Here is a 22,413-nt window from a genome sequence, read left to right as displayed (position 1 = left end):
TTTGGCCTAGAAGAGTTCACAGAGATTTTGAGAAAAGTTTAAGGTTTCATCTCTTGCTGAAAATGTTACCATTAAAAATTTTTTTTTAATGTTGATTTATTTTTGAGAGAGAGAGAGAGAGAAAGAGAGAGATAAAGGGGACAGAGGATCCAAAGTGGGCTCTGCACTGACAGCAGTGAGACCCATGCGGGGCTCAAATTCACAAACTGTGAGATTAGACCTGAGCCGAATTTGGACACTCAACCAACTGAGCCACCCAGGTGCCCCAAAACGTTACCATCTTTTATAACTAACTTGCTTTTTTCAATTTCTTTTTTTTTTTAATGTTTGTTTATTTTTGAGACAGAGAGAGACATAGCATGAATGGGGGAGGGCCAGAGAGAGGGAGACACAAAATCCAAAGCAGGCTGCAGGCTCCGAGCTGTCAGCACAGAGCCCGATGCGGGGCTTGAACTCAGGACTGCGAGATCATGACCTGAGCCGAAGTCGGCCGCTCAACCGACTGAGCCACCCAGGCGCCCCTAACTTGCTTTTTTCTCTCAAAGTTGCAGGTTCCAGACCTGAAAGTGTACAGTCAAGGGATGTGCTTTTAAACCTTTTTATACCCCTAGCTGGGAGAAATGGGGCAGGGGAGAGCTTGCCCAATCCTTTTAGAGCTAAACTGGAAGGGAGGTGTCACATTACCTCCACTCCCACCCCCACTGGCCAGAATTTGGTCATAAAATCATACTAGATGAAATTTTGAGGGAGTTATACCACTAAAAGGAAGAGAGAATGTATATATTGAGAATCAATTAGTCCTTTTCTCAGTCTTTGAGATCTCAGTGAGAGGGCTATGGGATAATTGAATTATTTAATAATGAATCTATTAAAAGAGTTCATATTGTATTACAAAAAACTACACACAGGAAAGTGCACAAATCTTAAGTGGACAGTTTGATGAATTTTCACAAACTGAAAGTGTGTACGTAGCGAGCTCCCTGGTCAAGAAATTGAACACTGTCAATACCCCCGAGTTTGTTTCCCTGACGGCTGGGCTAAGGGCTTCGTAACTCTGTGGAGGCGGAGCCAAGGGCGATTGAAGGTGAGTTACCCGGGAAATGGGGGTGTGACTAAGAGAAAAGGCGGGGCCTGAAGTAGTTTAGGGACAGGTTCTGGAGGCCCGGAAGGGGCGGGGCCTGGTAGCGTTACGCATCCGGGGCGGGGCTAACTGTCCGGCATCCCGGCTGGAGCGAAGGGGCGTGGCCAGATCGGATGTTGGGGGCGAGGTTAAGCAAAGGCGGGACTTCGAGGCCAGGATGGGCGAGGCCTAGCGATCCCAAAGGCCGCCCGAGTCGCTAGTGGCGAGTCAGGCGAAAAGACTGGCGGGGTTTCGTGAGGGGAGGAAGCTTGGGAGCAATCGTCACGCACGGGGCGGAGTCTCGTGTCGTCTGGGCGGGCATTGCGGTGAGGGGCGGGGCTTCGCGTCGTTTGGGCGGACGTTGCGGCAAGGGGCGGGCACAGCGCGCGCGCTCCAAGATGGCCGCGGCCAGTGCGGCCGGACCGGTGGCGAATGTGTTCCCGTTTCGCGATGCCCGCGCCGCGCCAGACCCAGTGCTGGAGGCCGGCCCGGAAGCACACGGGCCACTACCAGTGCCACTGGTGCTGGACAACGGGTCGTTCCAGGCCCGCGCCGGCTGGGCATGCCCCGGGCCGGACCCGGGCCCCGAGCCGCGCCTGCAGTTCCGCGCTGTGTGCGCCCGCGGGCGTGGCGGGGCTCGGGGCGGAGCGGGCCCGCAGGTGGGCAACGCGCTTGGCAGCCTGGAGCCGCTGCGCTGGATGCTGCGCTCGCCCTTCGACCGCAACGTACCGGTCAACCTGGAGCTGCAGGAGCTGCTGCTTGACTACAGCTTCCAGCACCTGGGTGTCTCCTCACAGGTGAAGCGAGGGGGAGGTGGGTTGGGCTGGAGGGGAGGGGGGAGGTCTTGTGCCCGCGCATTTCGCTGAGAGGTCGTAGTCACTAGGGTAACTCTAGCTCTCATTGTCATTTAGCCATTCCTTTCGTCTGTCGAGCAAATCTTAAGCGCCCAACGTGTTTAAGCCCTATGCTGGTCTCTTGGGAAATAGCAGTGGACTAAACAACGGTCCTCTTCTCTTGCAGCATACCTTCGGGCATAGGTGCTCATTCGTTGATAAATTCATTCATTGAGCACCTACCTACTCTGTGTCAGGCACTTTTCCAGGCGTTTGGAATACATCCATGAATGTAACACAAAATTACTTACGCTATGGAGCTAGAATGGAAAGACATTCTAGTATGAAAAGGCAGCCAATAAACAATAGAATTAAGTAGTAGATTCTGTGGCATAATAGGAGGAGGGGGGGCGGTTCACGTCTTTTCGGATGGTCAGGGTAGGACTCAGGGAGAAGGGGATGTTCAAGCAAGGATTGAAGGAGGTGATTGAGGGAGCAAGCCATGGGAATATCTGAGGGAATAGTATTCCAAACAGAGGGAACAGCCAGTGAAAGGCCCTGAGGGAGAAGTGTGCCCTAATCCTAAGTGAGAGCAGCTAGAGTGAGAGGAGAGTAGTAAGTGGAGAGGAAGTCACAAGTGATGAGGGGCAAATCACACACCTTATAGGCTTTTACTCGGAGTGTAACGAGGAGCCATTGCAGGGTGTTGAGCGGAGGAGGGACATGACTTATGCTCCAGAAGGCCCGCCGTAGCTGCTGTATGAAGAATGGACTGGCATGGGTCATAGGGTAGAATCAGGAGACCAGTTAGGAGACCATTGCAGTCACAAGTGAGTGATGATGGTGACTAAGGTGAAGGTCAGGGGAGGGGGATGTGGCAAGAAGCAGTTTGATTCTGGAGGTATTTTGAAGATCGAGCCAATATGATTTGCTGACAGTCTGGTTGGGGCTTCACTTAATAACTTTCGATTGACCGTACTTTCATATTCTCCGAAAACAACCTCCAGTAGAGATGAGATGAGCGTTTTACAGTTGCTTCTGGCCAGGTGTTTGAAGACCGAAAGCAAATTCAGTCTTTACAGTAGGCCTTTGGTTTCTTTTATTCTTTAGGAAGAGTATTCTTTTATTAGCGGTCTGTTCTCTCTTTTCTTTCAAAGTAGGGCTGTGTCGATCACCCCATAGTTTTGACGGAAGCTGTGTGCAACCCGCTGTATTCTCGACAAATGATGTCCGAGCTCCTTTTCGAGTGCTATGGGATTCCTAAGGTTGCCTATGGAATAGACAGCCTCTTCAGCTTCTACCACAATAAGCCAAAGAACTTGATTTCCAGCGGGCTCATCATTTCATCTGGTTACCAGTGTACCCATATTTTACCCATCTTAGATGGGAGGTGAGTAGCACTTAGGGCACTGGAGAAGCATTCAGGAAACATTTGTTGGGTGCCCACCTTAAAGGTGGGGTGGAAAGAACAAGTATTGGACTGGGAACTAGCCTCTGGCCTTGGCTCTGACATGCTTCACTATGTGACTTCAGGTAAGTCACTTCACCTTCCATCCTTTGTGACCTGGAGGGAGTTGTTGTAGATGGTCTTCGAAGTCCAACTCCATAATTGTAGAATTTTACTATTTTGATTATGGCAAGATAATCACCTGCAAGTAGCAGGTGCCCATAAAAAAACGTTTTGAAGAAATTATTTGAATAATTTAAATGGCCTTTCTGTTCTGGAGTCACTTTTTTATTGAGGGGTTTTTTTTTTTTAGGGGGGGAGGTTCTGGGTTTTCAGGTCAGTCACGACCCTGGAGTTGTAGGACCAAGCCCCACATCAGGTTTCACACTGAGTGTGGGGTCTGCTTAAGATTCTTTGTCTCTCTCTCCCCCCCCCGCAGCTCTCCTCCACTCATGCTGTCTCTAAAATTTAAAAAAAAAGAGAAAAAGGTTATTTTTTAATTTAAAGCTCTTTAATCACAGTTGGTTAGTACTTTTCAGGTACAGTGCCTGGCACATAATATAGATACTTATTAAATATTTCCAAGTTGGATAAAAGGTGAGGGTAGTTTCTCTCATTAAAAAAATATATATATGTATTTATTTATTTATTTTGAGGTGGAGAGAGGGGCAGAGAGAGAGGGAGAGACAAATCCAAAGCAGACTCCATGCTATCAGTGCAGAGCCTGATGTGGGGCTCGAACCCATGAACTGTGAGATCGTGCCCTAAGCTGAAGTCAGACCTTGACCGACTAAACCACCTAGGTGCCCCAGTTTCTGTCATTTTTAGACCAGTTTTCATTTTATAGTTGGGCTTTCATTGTTGGAGAAGGGACTAGGCCAGCATCGTGCTCTCGGGAGAAGGTTTCTTATTGCATACAGAGGGGAAGTAGGGAGCAGAGCGCTGGCTTTGGAGTTAAATGCCTGGGTTTGTGGCCCTGCTGAGGATGAGGTTATATACCCTCTCCACTTAGCCTCTTCTTAACACGTAAAATTGGGCAAAACTAATTTTTCAGGGTTACTCTGAGGATGAAGTGAGATAAATGTAGGTGATGGCACTTCGGGAACTGTAAAAGAGTCTGAGTATTTAAGTCAAAATTAATGTTGAATTTATTGAGACCTATAGTGGTAATTTCTCTTGAAGTTTCTACAAACATTTATGAAGATAGAAGTATTTATTTTAAATTTTTTTTTTCAACGTTTATTTATTTTTGGGACAGAGAGAGACAGAGCATGAACGGGGGAGGGGCAGAGAGAGAGGGAGACACAGAATCAGAAACAGGCTCCAGGCTCTGAGCCATCAGCCCAGAGCCTGACGCGGGGCTCGAACTCACGGACCGCGAGATCGTGACCTGGCTGAAGTCGGACGCTTAACCGACTGCGCCACCCAGGCGCCCCTAGAAGTATTTATTTTACACGTTACCAAACACTCCTTATATTTGGAATTTTTTTTTTCTTTTTTTTTTTTTTTAATTTTTTTTTTTTAGCATTTATTTATTTTTGAGACAGAGAGAGACAGAGCATGAACGGGGGAGGGTCAGAGAGAGAGGGAGACACAGAATCCGAAACAGGCTCCAGGCTCTGAGCTGTCAGCACAGAGCCCGACGCGGGGCTCGAACTCACGGACCGCGAGATCGTGACCTGAGCCGAAGTCGGACGCTTAACCGACTGAGCCACCCAGGCGCCCCTGGAATTTTTTTTTTTTTTTTATTTTATGTAAACAGAATGTACAGAAAAGTATTGAGAGAAAAGTGTTTTACCTGAAAGTTAAGACACGATCACATTGGAGCCTGTCCTGTTCTATGCTGGCATCTGCTGGTGAAGCGTGATATAGCAAAAACTTTGCAATTGCGGCAAGATCCTAGTGTCCTGCTACCCTTTCTCACATTAAGAAAGAGGCTATTCTCATTTCTCTTCCCCTTCACAAGATGTGGAAGGGACCTGGTCCTTTCAGGAGGTTACAGTAAGCCAGTATGTGCGTGGTTACTTAATGTGTATGCATCAGCAGAAGTGGAGTGGCCGGGGGAGGGTTCTCAAACTCTAGCCTATGCTAGACTTACCTGGAGAGCTTGTTAAATAAAATGCATACTCCCAGCCCTACCCCAAAGCAAATGAGTCCCGGGAATCGGCGCGTTTAACATTTCCCCCAGCTAATTCTACCAGGACCGCGGTTTGAGAAATGCATGACGAGCCACATGAGGGTCTGACTTCAGAGTACGTATTCTTCCCGTTGAACCTTGTTTCCTTGTGACACCCTTGCCAGAAGTTAGATGCCACGTGTCTGGGTGTGGACTAGGAATTCCTGCACTGAGTCAGAGGCTGAATCGAGGGAACTTCAGAGTCCCTTCATCTCTAAAGTTTTATTTTCCCCCGGCTACTCTGTCTCTTCCTCGTTCATCTGCATTGTCACCCTACCCCCGAACCCCCCACGAAGTGTTCCCTGTCCTTTCTCCTATGTTGCCACAAATTTCAGTGCTCTTTTCCATTCCTTGCTTGTAGGTTAGATGCTAAAAACTGCAAACGCATCAATCTGGGAGGAAGCCAAGCAGCTGGCTACCTCCAGCGTCTTCTGCAGCTGAAATACCCTGGGCATCTGGCAGCCATCACTCTCAGCCGCATGGAGGAGATCCTGCACGAGCACAGCTATGTTGCTGAAGATTATGTGGCAGGTAATGGAGACGGCCTCTGTTTGTGGCATTTATTTATTTATAATTTTTTCAAAGAGTTTTTAAAAACTGTTGATTATTTTTGAGAGAGAATGTGTGAGCAAGCATGAGTTGGGGAGGGGCAAAGAGAGAGGGGGAGAGAATCCCAAGCAGGCTCCACGCTGTTGTCACAGAGCCAGGTGCAGGGCTCGGACCTCGTGAACCGCGAGATCATGACCTGGTGAAATCAAGAGTCAGATGCTTAACCCACCGAGCCACCCAGGCGTCCCTGCTTGAGGCTTTTAGATATTGTCTGTGTTCAGGGTGTTCCTTAAATTGTTTCCAGGATGACTCTCTTGCTCACTTTTTACTCTCATTAGTATCCCCTTTTCCTTTTGGTATTTACTTGAACTATTCAATAAACTGCTAACTTACATCTGTAGGTTTTTTTTTTTTTTTTTTTTTTCAAAATGGTTTTGGCTATTTTAGTTCCTTTGCCTTCCCATATCAGCATTAGGATTATGGGGGTGCCTGGGTGGCTCAGTCAGTTGAGTGTCTGACTCTTGATCCCAGAGTTGTGAGTTTCAAGCCCCAAGTTGGGCTCCCGTGGAGCCTACTTAAAAAAAAAAAAAAAAAGTTAGGATTAGCTTCTTCATGTCTACAAAAATGTTCTGTTGGGATTTTGATTGAAAGTATATGAAATCTATAGATCAGGTGGGATATGAAACAACAGCATTTTTAATATAAACCCAAACATAATATTAAGTCGAGATGTAACATTAAATGTAGATTGGGGAGAAGTGACATTTTGTACGATGCTGGATCTTCTACTCCATGAACATAGTAGGTCTTTCCATTGACCTCGGCCTTCATTGATTTCTTTCATCAGCATTTTGTAGTTTTTGACATACAGATCCTATACATGTTCGGTTAGATCTGCGTCTAAGTTTTTGCTTTTTTATTTCACTTTCCGGCGGCTCATTGTTCGTGTATAGAAGTGCAGTTAATTTTTATGTGTTGACCTTGTTAAATTTATTTATTTTTAGTTTTTTGTAGATTCCTTGGGAATTTCCACATAGACATGTCACCTGTGAATAGGAACAGTTTTGTCTCTTCCTTTGCAATCTGTTTGCCTTTCTTTCTCTTTTTCTTATTTTACTGGCTGGACTTCCAGTACAGTGTTGAATAGGAGTGGTGATAGTGGGCATCCTTTTCTTGTTCCCAGTTCCTATTTTTGGCATGGTGGGGGGACATAGTCTTTCACTATTAAGTATATGATGTTGGCTTGAAGTGTTTTACAGATGTCCTTTATCAAGCTGAGGAAATTGCCTTCTGTTCCTAGTTTTAGTGAGCATTTTTATCATGAGTGAATTTTGAATGTTTTCTTTTTCTGCACCAGTTGATATGATCCTATGGTGTTTCTGCTCTGGACTATTCATATGGGAGATTATAATGATTGCTTTTTGGATATTGAACTAGCATTGATTTGGGGGCGGTAGATGCCACTTGTTCATGTATATTTGTCTTTTTATACGTTGCTGGATTTGATTTGGTAATATTTTGTGGGGTTTTATGTCTGTATTCATGAGGGATGTTGATCTGTAGTTTTCTTTTTTCTTGCTTTTTTTTTTTTTTTAATGTTTATTTTTGAGAGACAGAGTGCGAGTCGGGGAGGGGGAGAGGGAGAGGGAGACACAGATTCAGAAGCAGGCTCCAGGCTCTGAGCTGTCAGCCCAGAGCCCGATGCGGGGCTTGAACTCACAAACTGTGAGATCATGACCTGAGCTGAAGTTGGATGCTTAACTGACTGAGCCACCCAGGTGCCCCTAAAAAAAATTTTTTTTTAATGTTTATTCTTGAGAGAGAGAGAGATAGAGCTCAAGTGGGGGAGGGGCAGAGAGAGAGGGAGACGCAGAATCCCAAACAGGCTCCAGGCTCTGAGCTGTCAGCACAGAGCCCGATGAGGGGCTCGAACTCAGGAACCATGAGATCATGACGTGAGCTAAAGTCAGATGTTTAACAGACTGAGCCACACAGGTGCCCCCAAGATCATTCTTCTTGTAATATAAGCATTTAATGCTGCAAAATTTCCCTTTCAGCATTGCTTTGTCTACATTCTACAGATTTTGTTATATTTTCATTTTCACTGAGTTCAGGTATTTTCTTTCTTTTTTTTAATTTGAGAGAGAAAGGACAACTAGGGGAGAGGGGCAGAAGGAGAGAGAGAGGGGGAGAGAGACAGAGAGAGAGAGAGAGAGAGAGAGAGAGAGAGAGAGAGAATCTTCAGCAGGCTCCACGTTCAGTACTTGGCCCAGTGCACGGCTCGATCCCATGATGCTGGGATCTTGACCTGAGCCACGGTGAAGAGTCAGATGCTCAACTGACTGAGCCACCCAAGCACCCAGAGTTCAGATATTTTCTTATTCCCCTCAAGACTTCTTTTTATGAACCATAGATTATTTGGAAATGTATTGTTTTATTGGGAGTACATCAAAATGAAAAGCTTCTGCACAGAGAAGAAAACAATCAACAAAACTAAAAAGCCACCCACTGAATGGGAGAAGATATTTGCAAATGACATATCTGAAAAAGGGTTAGCATCCAAATTATATAAAGAACTGATACAAGGCAACACCCAAAGCACAAATAATCCAATTTAAAAATGGGCAGAATTTTCTTAAGTATTTAATGAAGATGAATTTTTTTTTTAAGTTTATTTATTTTGAGAGAAAGAGAGTGCAAGATGGGAGAGAGGCAGAGAGAGAGGGAGAGAGAATCCCAAGCAGGCTCCACACTGTCAGCATGGAGCCCAACGCAGGGCTCAATCCCACAAACATAAGATGATAACCTGAGCTGAGATCAAGAGTCGGACGCTGAACCAGCCGAGCCACCCACGCGCCACGGAAGTTGAATGTGTTCTATAATGTTAATTCGAATGACTATAACTTAAAATAATTGTTTCTCAGGGTTCCTGGGTGGCTCATTTGGTTAAACGTCTGACTCTTGATCTCGGCTCAGGTCATGATTTCCTGGTCGTGGGATCCAGTCACATGTGGAGTGGCTCAGCATGGAGCCTACTTAAGATTCTCTCTCTCCTTCTCCCTCTGCCCCTTCCCCCATTCACATGACTCTCTAAAATAAAAAAAAATAAAATAAAATAGTTGCTTTTCATGTTTAAGTCTATTTTACAAAGTGAGTAATGTCTTACGTTATCCACACAGGATTCTTTAGAAGCGATTTCAGTTTGTTCATTTCTGTTAAAATGAAAAGATTTATATAATTTTTGTTTGATTTTATATATTTGAATGAGAAGGGTGATTTGTGTAAGGTTTTTAAAATGAAGAAGAGGGCAGAAGACATGAACAGACCTTTCTCCACAAGAAGACATCCAGAGGGCCAACTGACACGTGAAAAGATGCTCAACATCACTCATCCTCGGGGAAATGCAAATCAAAACCACAGAGAGATATCACCTCGTACCTGTCAGAATGGCCAACATCAACAACACGAGAACAAGTGTTGGTGAGGATGTGGAGAAAAAGGAAGCCTCTTACACTGTTGGTGGGAATGCAAACTGGTGCAGCCACTGTGGAAAAGAGTATGGAGGTTCCTCAGAAAGCTAAAAATAGAACTACCCTACGATCCAGCAGTTACACTACTAGGTATTTACCCCAAAAATAGAAAAACACTAATTCAAAGGGATACATACACCCCTGTGTTTATAGCAGCATTATTTAACAATAGCCAAATTTATGGAAGCAGCCCAAATGTCCACTGATAGATGAATGGATAAAGAAGATGTGGCATACATAGAAACTTTTAGCCATAAAAGTGAATGAAATCTTGTCATTTGCAACGACATGGTTGGAGCTAGAGAGTAGAATGCTGAGTGAAATAAGTCAATCAGGGAAAGACAGATATTGTGTGATTTTAGTCATATGTGGAAATTAAGAAAGCAAATGAGCAAAGGGAAAAAAGAGAGGAGGGCAAACTGAGACACAGACTCTTAACTATAGAGAACAAATTGATTGTTTCCAGAGGGGAGGGGGTGGAGGATGGATGAAATAGGTGATGGTATGAAGGCGTGCACTTGGGCTGAGCACCGGGTGATGTATGGATGTGCTGAATCACTATATCGGACGCCTGAAACCAGTGTGACACTGTATATCAACTCTGGTAGAATTAGAATAAAAACCATCTTCAGGTTTTAGGGGTTAAGTCCAATTTGATATTTTAAAAAATAGTTGATGTGGAAAGCAGAAAGTAAAAAAAAAACAAAAAACAAATGTGTTGTTATATATCCAAGTATTTGGAGATATTCCTGTTATATTTTTGCGATTTATTTCTGGCTTAGTTTCATTATGGTCGAATGTCAGGGAAGCTCGTGAAGGTTTGTTTCATGGCCCAGGCACGGTCTCTTTGGGGAATGTCCCATTCGTGCTTGGAAAGAACATGGACTCTGCTGTTGGGCGGAGTGTTCTGTGACGTCGCTTGGGCACACTAGTTCGTGGTGCTGCTCGGCTCTTCGGTGTCCCTGTTCCTTTTCCATCCACTAGCTCTGTTGAGTATTAAGAGTTTCGAAGTCTCAAGGGATGATTTGTAGATTTTTTTATTTCTCCTTTCATTTCTGTCAGTTTATGCTTTCAAGTATCTAAAGCACTTTGGTTAGGTACATATTTAGGTTTCTTATGTCATCTTGACAAATTTACCTTTTATCATTATACAGTATCTTTTTTTATGCCTTGCAATTTTCTTGGCTTTGAAGTCTACTTGGACATTAATGTAGCCACTCCAACTTTCTTTTGATGCGTGCTTGCATGGAATGGTCTTCCCATCGTTTAGTCTACTTATACCATTATACCCAAAGTGAGTTCAGTAGCTGTCTTTTTAAAATCTGTTATGTCAGTCTCTATCTTTTAATTAGTATGTTAAGACTTTTTTTTTTTTTTTTTAATTTTTTGAGAGAGCCTGTGTGCTCACCCACACTTGGGGGAGGGACATAGAAGGGGGGAGGGAATCCCAAGCAGGCTCCACACTGAGTGTGGACGCAGAACTTGATCTCATGACCTGAGATGGGGGCCCGAGCCCAAGTCAAGAGTCAGACACTTTTACTGACTAAGCCACCCAGGCACCCCAAGATCATTTAAAATTAATTCTATGTTGAATTTAGTTGTACCATTTTATTACTTGTTTTCTGGTGTTCCTTCTCTTTGTTGTTCCCGTTTCTTTCTCCTGCCCTCTTTTGGGTTAGAGTATTTAAAACTTTTTTTGGTACTGGCATTTTGGTTTATCCGTTGTGTTTTTACTGTATTGTTCTGTGTAGTTTTTTAATGGTTGCCCTGGGATTACAGTAGACAGACTTTTCATGGTGTTCCTAGAATCTGTGTTTTGTGACTTCAGGTGGAATGTGGAAATGTTAGCACCCCAGAGGCCCCTTTAGCCTTCCTCTTTTATGTTGGGTTGTCCTATGTATCACATCTACACACAAGGGAAACCCAGCGGACCTGTGATGGTTTTTTACTTGGAATTGTCAAACATACTTTAAAGAACTCAGGAGGAGGTTAGCCTATCATGTTGAACCAGATTTTCGTCCTTTCTATTGCTCTTCCTTCATTCCCAATGTTCTGAATTTCCTTCTGGTGTCATTTCTGTCTGGCGAACTTTATTCGACAGTTCTTTTTTTTTTTTTTTTTTTTAATGTTTATTTATTTTTGAGACAGACACAGAGTGTGAGTGCGGGACGGGGAGTGTCAGAGAGAGAGGGAGACACAGGACCCCAACCAGGCTCCAGGCTCTGAGCTGTCAGCACAGAGCCCGACATGGGGCTCGAACTCACCAACTGCAAGATCATGACCTGAGCCAAAGTCCGCCACTTAAGTCCGACTTAAGTCCACAAAGTCCGACTGAGCCACCCAGGCTCCCCCTTTACTCGACAGTTCTTTGAGAAGGATCGGTGGGCCTTATGTTCAGGTGTTACAGCTGCACTTTGTTGACTGGGTGGATTCAGAAATTGGGTGGATTGTGCCTTCTCCATCTTCCCCGGATCCAGAACCCTGGTATCGCCTTTCTGATTTCTCTGCTAATACTGTTTCCATTTCATAACTTCAAAATGATTTCTCCGAAGAACTGCAGAAATGGCGGTGCCCTGATTACTACGAGAACAACGTCCACAAGATGCAGCTCCCGTTTTCCAGCAAGCTCCTGGGCAGCACTCTGAGCTCCGAGGAGAAGCAGGAACGGCGGCAGCAGCAGCTGCGGCGCCTGCAGGAGCTCAATGCCCGCCGGCGGGAGGAGAAGCTACAGCTGGACCAGGAGCGGCTGGACAGACTGCTCTGCGTGCAGGTGCTGGCGGGTCCCGCGAGGGGCTCCGGTGTAGGCTCAGCATGGGGGGCCTGTACCCGTACACAGCAGCAGGTGTCTCTGGACTTGGCCTCACTCATTTACTTTGGCCTTATAATCGCCTTTGTTTCATAACTTCTTTTTAAAGTTTATTTATTTTTTGGAGAGAGAGAGCGCGCACGTGAATGTGCAGGCGAGTTGGGGAGGGACAGAGAGAAAGGGAGACTGAGAATCCCAGGCGGGCTCCACGCCATCAGCACGGGGCCCAATGCGGGGCTTGAACTCATGAACCCGCAGCATCATGACCTGAAACCAGGAGTCGGATGCTTAACTGACTGGGCCAAGCAGGCATCCTGTTTTACAACTTTTTGATCGAAACGTAGCACACATACTACAAAGTGCACAAGTCTTAAGCGTGTGTATATAGCTCGATGGATTTTCACAACGTGGAACACACCATGTGTCTGCCACCCAGAGCACCTCCAGCATGTCCCCTCTTAGCCAGTTACCTTCCCACCCCGCTCAAAAGGTAACATTTCTGACCTCTGTCACCATAGATTAGTTTTTCCGAATCAGGTGGTGCTGAGGCCCTGACGTGATGCAGCCTGGAGACAGCTGGGGAGGAGGGTGGGGTGTGGAGCTCCGGTGGGAGGTGAGATTTTGTGGAGGCGCAGGCTCTGAGTGTTCTGGGAGCCCCCTCCTGCTGTAGTTTCTCTCTGTTCGGCTTCTAAGCTACTTCTCTCTCCTTCCTGTTTGCGAGCACACTGACGTCTTTGAAGTGAATTGTGACCGCTCTGGTTTCAGGAACTTCTAGAGGATGGCCAGATGGATCAGTTTCACAAGGCTCTGATAGAGCTGAACATGGACTCCCCAGAAGAGCTGCAGTCCTACATACAGAAGCTCAGCTCGGCCGTCGAGCAGGCTAAGCAGAAAATCCTTCAAGCAGAAGTCACCCTCGAGGTGGATGTGGTGGACAGCAAGCCAGAGGTACCAAGGGCCTTGGGAGGAGGGTCCCGTAGGGTCATTTAGAGAGGACAGCCCTTCCTGGGGACGGGAGGAGTGTCTTGAGGAGGCTGGCATAAAGAGGTGTGACCAGACTTGGGAAAGCGATGTGGGTGGGGAGTGCCGTCTGTGGGGACACGCGTGCCGACTGAAGTTCTGACCTGAGAGATTTCACCCTGTGGACCTCTGGCCCCCTGGGCGGGAGAACTCTGCATGTAGGGTAGGAAGAGCCTTCGCGGACCGGTCGTGTGGTGCCCTCTTGAACCTGAACCTTCTCCTCCGATGGTTATTTGCAGTCCCTTCCACTTTTTTCTGATGTTTACTTAAGTATATTGTGGTTGATACCTCACTTACTTCCTTTCTGTCTTGACGCCCCCTACTGTCGGAGATCGTGCTTTGTAATAGTTGATGGATTTTTTACAGCAACTGGTAGACGTGCTCAATAAGGTATCTGTGGGTTGGTTAAGATCAGCCTTTTATTACTAAAACTGAATAAGCCATTTGATCTCTGTCTTACCCTTTTTGTGTCCCTGCCAGTGGACTCTTAGCGTTGAGGTGGCCTAAGGTCAGGTGGCAGGGCTGAGATGGGGCCCTGGGTGCTGCACAGTAGCACCGAAATCAGTAGCTGGTTGCCTGTCTTTAGAACTGGAGGAGAGTAGGGGCGCCTGGGTGGCTCAGTTGGTTAAGCGTCCAACTTTGGCTCAGGTCGTGATCTCGCGGTTTGTGAGTTCGAGCCCCACGTCGGGCTCTGTGCTGCCAGCTCACAGCCTGGAGCCTGCTTCAGATTCTATGTTTCCCTCTCTCTCTGCCCCTCTCCCACTCACACTCTGTTTCTCTCTCCTTCAAAAATAAATGAACGTTAAAAAAAATTTTTTTAAAGAAAAAAAAAAAAACTGGAGGAGAGTGTTAATAAGTGTGTGCATTGTTCCTGAATCTGTCAGCTGTAGAGTTCTAAAACAAAGGACTTGTTCATTGCCTTGTGGCACTTCTGGACCAGGATTAACCAGGCTAGCTTGGTGGGTTTTGTTTTAGTTTTAATATTTATTTATTTTTGAGAGAGAACGAGAAAGGGAGAGAGAGAGAACAAGCAGGGGAGGGGCAGAGAGAGAGGGAGACATAGAATCCAAAGCAGGCTCCAGGCTCCGAGGGTCAGCACAGAGGCCAACACGGGGCCTGAACTCATGAACTGTGAGATCATGACCTGAGCCGAAGTCAGGCTTAACTGACTGAGCCACTTGGGTGCCCTGGTGGTTTTTGTTTTTAAATCGACTTTCTTTAAATTCTAAAACCTATACTTGTAGAAATGGAAAAATCCAGTTTGGTGCAGGGTGGTGTGGTTACTTGCCAGTGACTTGGGAGCTGTCTTTGGCTCAGCGGGGAGCCTGTTCTTGAGATTCCAGCTCTCAGCTGGAGGCTCACTCACACACTTGCTGCGCTCAGCCTCCAGCTCCAGCTCTCCCACAGCTGAGACTCCCGGAGGCCAGCAGCTGGCCAGGGCTTGTGTATCAGATAGAGCAGACCCCACGTCAACCTTCGTAGACATGGTTCCCTGGATGGCTGAGGTCCTACTCTGGCATGGCGTCCCAGGTCAGCCTCACAGCACCCAATGGGGCCTTCCTAGTTCCCCTCTCCGAGAGTTTTCCGGTTGTGCTTCAGATCTCAGCTATTTACTGGGATCCAGACCCGTGTTGCCTTTGTTGGTTATTCACCCATATTCAGTTTTTGTCATGCCTGACAGGACATCAGCATCTTTATACCACAGATGTGTTGCTGAGCCACTGGCAGGTGGGCAAGGGATTTCAAATTTAAAATGAAAAGCCTGGGTGGTTCAGTCCGTTAAGCCTCTGACTTCAGCTCAGGTCATGATCTCACGGTTTGTGAGTTTGTGAGTTTGAGCCCCATGTTGGGCTCTGTGCTAACAGCTGGGAGCCTGGAGCCTGCTTTGGATTCTGTGTCTCTCTTTCTGTCCGCCCCTCCCCTGCTCGTGCTGTCTGTCAAAAATAAAAAACACACATTAAAAAAAAAAATTATAAGATGAAAAGCCCAAGTGACTGTAAAATGTGATTCCTGAGCAGTTGGAGACCTAGTTTTTCCTTCTGTTTGTTGATTTTTCTGCATTTGTTACATGCTGTGATTCAGCTCCTCTTTCATGCATTTAGCAGGTATTAATTAAGTCCCTACTTTGTTCTGTGCTCTGGGGATATGCATTCTCGTTCTCTCTGGGCTTGGGGAGATTTTGAGATGTTGGACTTTAGTTTCTCTGTATACAACAAATTTGATGAGTTGATCTGTACCCAAAGCTATGAGGGTCAGTCAGCATTTATTGAAGGTGATTGTTAGTGATTAGGGTCGATTACGTAACTTTCGTGGGATATATGTCCCATGTGACCGCATCACTGGCTGGCTGGTTCTCAAAAAGTATTTGTAGTGTTTTCCAACCATGTAATTCTTTTAGAATGGAGAGAATGGATTTATGTGGAATCAGAGCTCATATTGAAATGCCATCCAAGCAGTAATGCTGTATTGGATTAATTCAGCAAAATTTTTAACTTACAGTGTTTTCTAAAATCCATTTGTCCCCACAGACCAGTCCATTCCAGCCCTTGCTGTTCTGCAGATATTCTGATGAGGGTGTTGTAAAGGAGTAGGCTTTGTCAGCATTCCTAATGAAGTATTTGAAGTAGAGGATGTTGGCTTTCCGTCAGGAGGGGGAGCACAGTTCTAGAGCACATCGCTTGTTGGAGAGCACAATGAGCTTAATATAGAAGGTTCTCTTGCCTGATTAGCCAAGATGAGAGCTGGCCCCTGCTTGTTCCTATGCCACGCAATCAAGACTGTTCCAGGGAACATGCTGCATCTTCTGTGATGTGCTTTGCAAACTGTCGTTCAGTTCAGTTCCAGAAGAATGCCTATTTGTGTTCCTGAACGCCACACAATACGTGTGGAGACCCTGGCAAACCCTAGAGGGAGAGAAGCCAGCCACAGTGGAGAAATCTGTTCTCTGTTGGAGGCCCGTCATCCGCTCTGAAATTACTAGCTTTGTTTCTCCGTGAATCGTATGAATTTGGATAAGTAAAATATCTTCGTATCGTTTTATTTTTTTAATTATTTATCTTTGAGAGAGCACAAGCGAGGGAGGGGCAGACAGAGGATCTGAAGCGGGCTCTGTGCTCCCGGCTGACAGCAGCGAGCCTGATGTGGGGCTCAGACCCACGGAACGTGAGATCATGGCCTGAGCTGAAGTCGGATGCTCAACCAGCTGAGCCACCCAGGTGCCCCTCTTTTTACCATTTTTAGTGAAGCTTAGAAGTTATCTTTAAGGTAGCATGCTTTTGAATGTAGCTAGGTGAAGGTGGATGATGATATCTTTGCTGTAGCTGGAGAAGCCTTTTGAAACTCGAACATTTTATAATCCTCTGTTCCAGGAAAATTTGAGGGTATCTCCCAGGGGCTGACCGCTCAGTGGTAGGCATGGTATGCCAGGGACTAGTGATGCAGATGCACGGTTCTTGCATTCTTTGGTACCTAAAAAAATAGGGCTATCGAATCACTCTTAGTTGACTGTAATAAAGCTTATCTGGTGTGCTGGCAGATGGTGTGGGAATTTAGGTGAAGTTTTTTTTATTTTGTTTTGTTTTTTAAATATTTATTTATTTATCTTGAGAGAGAGAGAGAGAGAGAGAGAGAGAGAGAGAGAGAGAGAGAGTCCGTCCCAGGCAGGCAGCGTGCTGTCAGCACAGAGCCCAGTGTGGAGCTTGATCTCATGAACGGTGAGATCATGACCTGAGCCGAAATCAAGAGTCCGACACTTAACCAACTGAGCCATCCAGGTGCCCCTGATGAAGTTTTAAGAAAGTCTTGGGATATTTGAGCTGGGGCCTGGAAGATGATAGGATTTCAGTAGGTAGCAGATGAGGAGGGAAGGACATTATAGACGGAGACAGTTCGATGCCAGGAAGCACGCGTGCAAGGGAGCCCGGTAGGTTTGGTGTGTGGTGTGGGTGATGAAGCAGGGAAGTGGGGGCGGGGGGCAGCCTACAGAGGTCCTTATCAGTCACCCTGGGTATTATCCTTCCGACAGAGCCTTCGGAGGATGTCTGGCAAGGAACTAATACAAAGAGACTTGATGTTAGGAAGATAACTGCTGGCAGTTAGGATGATGGGTTTGGAGAGAGGTGAGGCTGGAGGCGGGAAGCAGGGTAGAAATGTGTGTGGTAATCCGGGAGAAAGCTCATGGGGGGTGGGAGAGTAGCCATGGGCATGGCGGGTGCAGGAGACACTTCAAGGGTAGCGTCCGGGTGCCTGGGGGGCTCAGTTGGTTAAGCGTCCGATTCTTGATTTCGGCTCAGGTCATGATCTCATGGGTTCATGAGATCGAGCCCCGTGTCAGGCTCTGTGCTGCCAGCATGGAGCCTGCTTGAGATTCTCTCTCCCTGTTTTTCTGCCCCTCCCCGCTCACGCACGCACGTGCGTTCTCTCTCTCTCTCTCAAAATAAATAAACCTAAAAAGGTAGCATCCAGGGATCTTGGTGCCATGTAGGGGCAGTGGTGACAGGAGTGGCAGTTGCTGATAATAGAACGTGTGACGTGTGCCAGACCATGAGCACTTCTGCCGGTGCGGTCTTGATGAATCTTCGCGGTTGGGTAAGTACTATCGTATTTCCACTTGACAGATGAGGCAGCTGGGGCACAGGGGTGAAGGAGTCTGCCCGAGGCCGCACAGCCGGAGGTAGTGCCGCCCATCTTCAGACCCAAGCAGTCCGGTTGCAGGTTCACTCTGGTCACACAGAGGCCATCCTGAAAGGCGGTGGGTGGAGGCAGCCTTGGGGTTGAGCACCTTGTCTTTAAAGTCTCAGTGGGACTTCAGGTGGAACTTGCCAGGATCCAGCCACGGAAGGACCTGGAATTGCATGGGGAGCGAGAGAAGAAGGATGCCCGGGTCCACTGCTTAGGGGCCCTGGGGTGGAGGAAAAGCTGGGGGGAAGAGACTGAGGAAGAGCAGTTAGAAGAGAGCAGCGGGGGGGACGGGAGACATGTCAGGCGGCGGGTGGTAGGCTCCACCTGGGAGGGCGCAGGAGTGTGAAAGGGCCGGGGAAGAGGTGAAGGGGTGGGATGGAGGTAGGTGGGCAGTGGGCTTTCTGAAGCGCAGGAGGCCATCTGCCGAGGACCGCGAGTGGTGGCCAGAGGGGCCGAGGAGAAGTGCTGGGAGAGGCTGAAGACCCTGCCCTGGGGGATGCACAGGGAAGCTCAAGAGGACGACAGGCCTGCCCGTGGCGGCCTGCGGCTTTCTCACTCCTGCCCACCAGGAGCGCGTTTCCCTCACCTGCCGTCGTGTGGAAAACCACTCCACACTTAGCAGCGTGAAATGATGACCATTGTGTCGTGCTTCCAAGTTTGACGGGTCGGGGGTCCAGAGAGAGCGTAGCAGGGATCTCTGCTCCGTGACGCCCACCTGGGGCCTCCGCTGCGAAGGCTTGGATAGCTGGGGACTGGGACCCCAGAGGGTTTTTCACGTCACTGACACCTGGGCTAGGGATGTGCTGTGTCAGCGGGAGGGTGGACCTGAGCACCTATACGTGGCCTGAACATGTGCCTTGGGCTTTTCAGCATGGCAGCTGGCTTCCAGGAGGGAGCTCCCCAAGGGAGAGCGGCCAGAGTGCGAATGTTTCAAGAGGTCAAGGGGAAGGAGGCTGTGTGGCCTTTTATGACATCACATTGGAATGCACGTGACACCGCTTCCACCATACTGTGTTGGTTGGAGCCTCACGGGTCCCTAATAAGATTCAAGGGGAGGAAATAGAACCCACCTCTTCATGGGGAGTGTCGAAGTCCCATTAAGGAAGAGCATGTGGGATGGAAAATACTGTGAGCGTCTTCGAGAAGTACAGTCAACCCCGGAGCAGAAGTGGAAAGAGCACCGGGTGGTGACCTTTAGGCTTCAAGCGTGGCCGCTGGAGCAGCAGAGCGGATAGAGTAGGGGTGGGGGTGGCAGTTGTGATGGGGCTCCAGGTGGGTGGAGGGAGGTGTGCGTGCACAGGGGAGCTCGTCACTGGGAGGTCAGAGAGGTCAGAGGAGTGGAGGTTGGGATGGAGAAGAGGACGACGGAGGTGTGGGGAGTAGAGCGGGAGGTAGGTGAGAGCTCCCTGGAGCTCATTCACTCGTTATTTGGGGGCCGGGGTCCATAGGTTTTGCCTGTAGTTCTTTTAAATACACAGGTGCCATCTGTGTGTCTCCAGCCTGGAATAACAGTTATTTAAGGGGCCAAAGTGAGTGCCTGGCTAAAAGAGAAGGACGAACTAACTGTTCTCTTCTCGGCCCACCGCCGCCCTAGGGTCGTGCCCTGCTTACAGAGGAGGACGAGGCCTCAGACTGCGCCGCTGTGACCTTAAGTAAATCTTTGCCATTCAGAGCGGGATCCATGTGATCTCAAAGCCTCATCTCTTTTCTGCAACAGGCCACTGCTCCTGGTGGCTCATCATCCACAAGCCACCCAGTGAGAGGGAATTTTCACGATCTGTATCTGACCCTCTCTTGGGACCCCTGAGCTTAGTGCCGAGCCGGAACAGGCACAGGTGCTCCCGGGGTTGGGGCTCCTTTCTAGAAGATGAGAGTCTTGCAGATTCGAGACTGCAGACCTGTGGGGGGAGCGTTCCTTCACACACGCTCTGCGGCCCCCGCTGGGGCAGAGAAGCCTGTCTGTCATTCACTCCGCTGGCCTTGCTGCCGCATGTAAAATCTTGGGTTCTCATTCATTCACCATGACCTCAGGTAGATGTTTTCCGTACTCCTTGAGCCTGGCTGTCCTGTCACACTCAGATTCATGATGTATGGAATTTCAGCTGGAGGCAGAGCGAGGACTTTGGAGTGAGCCATCTGTCTTAGGCCGAGTTTCCCCCACTTCCTAGTGTCCTGTGATCCTGGGCAAGTCATTTCACCTGCTGAGCCCGTTTCCCCACCTGGGAAGGGTAGTCGTCGTCTCTTCAGGGGGATCGTGCAAGGAGCAGGTTCCCTGCTCCCGGATTGGATGCAGTATTCGGATGGCTCTTGCCTCCTTCACTGAGGGTGAGGTGCTTAGATTCTTGCCTCCCAGCCCACCCTCTTTCCTCCTTAAATCACCTATTTCCAAACCAGTCCCTCTCTTCCTGTTCTCTAATCTCAAGGGAAGAAGTGTCCTCGTCCTTTCCAAGGTTTACCCTCCCCTTAAATATGGTAGAATCATCTATATTGAATAGAACTTAGGATTCATTGTACCTCGTTCTAGAAGCTATGTATGCACGTGACTGTTCTGGTATGTGTTTGCTGGATGAGTGTTGAAGAGCGTTGTTTAAGAGTGAACTTGGATGCTAGTGTACGTTTGAGTATATGTGGCCGTGTTCTAGAGAAGTATGTGTAAGGGTTGTGAGTTATGTTGCTAGTTTACATACGTTGGGGTATGTCCAAGGGTAAGGACAGGTTCACAGGACACTTACTCAACGCAGGAACCTCCCCTCAGGCATGCCAGGCGGGCAGTATTGAGTCAGCTTGCACCCTCCCAAGACACCTTGTGAGACAGTCCTTTCTATAGCAGCTGTCACTGTTAGAACCCTTTTTCGAGGAAGGCGACACAGCATTTTTTCCTGTAACTTCTCCCCCTTGAGTCCAGAGGTAAAACTCCTCTGCCTTTCACATGGCAGAACCACAGATGGCTAGAGATGTCATCTAGAACCGCACTACCGCTGCCCCGATTCCTTGTCCGGGTCCAAGTTACGGTGGGCCCTGAACCTTCTGTTGGGAGCGGTGCCAGCGTGCGTAGGCTCCACCCAGGTTCCCTGTGGCTGAAGAGGAAAGCCTGTTGTGTGGGGCGCCACAGTTCCGAAGCTGTCACCTCGGGGGCTCTTAGTCACGTCTCCAGCCCAGTGGGCTGGCTGTTAAGGGACTGGCTGTTAAGCCCATTAGTGTTGGCAGTTGTATTTATTAAGCAGATAAGAGATTTATTTAATTTTGCTGGTGTCTGGGCCACTTTGTGGGACGCCGGCTCTTGCACCCTGGCCCCCCGAACTGTGCGTGTGGTGTGTGCCTGCCCTCCCCTGGGTCCCGTTTGAGCAGCCCCACCGCAGGGCTTCAGAGAGAAGGTGGGGTCGGGGGGCTGTTGAGGTTTGTGTGAGGTAGGGGACAGGAGCAAAGCCTGTTCCTGGCTTTTTAGGGTTTTAATCCTTGTGTTCACTTGTCTTCCTCTTTTTTTTTTTTTTTTTTTTTTTAACAGTCTAGAAAATTTTCATCGTTTTTATATCAACTTTTAGGACATGGAGCGAAACACCAATTCTTGTCCGTGACGGTGAACTGGTAGAGTGAAGGCCTGAAGTTACAGGTGCTGTTTCGTCCTGTTTGTTCTGTCCTTAGACCCCTGACCTGGAGCAGCTCGAGCCGACTCTGGAAGACGTGGAAAGCATCAATGATTTTGAACCCTTGTTTTCGGAGGAAACCCCTGAGGTGGAGAAGCCAGTCGCCACTGTCCAGGTTGGGCTCCGATAACCTGCACCATGTTTCTGCTTTGAAACTGTTGACATAAATGACCAGTCTGGTCTAGTCTGCTTGTTTAGGAATGTTTAAAAAAAAAAATTCCTGTTGTATTTTCTAGGAAGGCGAGAGGTGGGGGTACTAATGCTTATAGCTTCTGCAGGCAAAACTTTTCCTGCTGGTTAATGGGGTTCCCGCACTAAGATCTGTGAACCTGTGGGAAACAGTCGGCTTGGCAGAAACATTTAGGCAAGTAATTGAGAAGTTTAGACTTAAAGACTAGCTTTAGTGGTTTCATTTATTTTATTTTTGTTTTAAAGTCTATTTATTTTGAGAGAGAGAGAGAGAGCGAGCATGAGTAGGGGAGGGGCAGAGAGAGGGGCGGAGAGAGAGAGAGGAGAGAGAGAAAGAGAGAGAGAAAGAATCCCCAGCAGGCCCCACGCTGTTAGCACAGAGCCTGACACAGGGCTCGAACTCACGAACCTCGAGATCA

At 47.8% G+C, this 22,413-nt stretch overlaps 1 protein-coding gene across 1 annotated transcript in view; it reads left to right on the top strand.

The window, feature by feature from the left end:
* Nucleotides 1–1,518: 1,518 nt before the first annotated feature.
* The window catches only part of ACTR5 (actin related protein 5), a 28,968-nt gene continuing 8,073 nt past the window's right edge, over nt 1,519–22,413 (top strand). Inside the window, exons 1-6 of the mRNA XM_047068905.1 lie at nt 1,519–1,917; nt 3,114–3,343; nt 5,938–6,107; nt 12,208–12,425; nt 13,227–13,409; nt 21,804–21,920. Coding sequence (XP_046924861.1) covers nt 1,519–1,917; nt 3,114–3,343; nt 5,938–6,107; nt 12,208–12,425; nt 13,227–13,409; nt 21,804–21,920 — 1,317 coding nt within the window. The remainder of the gene's footprint in view (nt 1,918–3,113; nt 3,344–5,937; nt 6,108–12,207; nt 12,426–13,226; nt 13,410–21,803; nt 21,921–22,413) is intronic.

Source organism: Lynx rufus, unplaced genomic scaffold, assembly GCF_022079265.1.
Source record: "Lynx rufus isolate CCGP_SWC_20201006 ecotype Redwood Valley unplaced genomic scaffold, mLynRuf1.p SCAF_8, whole genome shotgun sequence".
Lineage (NCBI taxonomy): Eukaryota > Metazoa > Chordata > Mammalia > Carnivora > Felidae > Lynx > Lynx rufus.
Note: the sequence above shows the minus strand (reverse complement) of the source record. Positions and strands in the feature narration are given on the sequence as shown.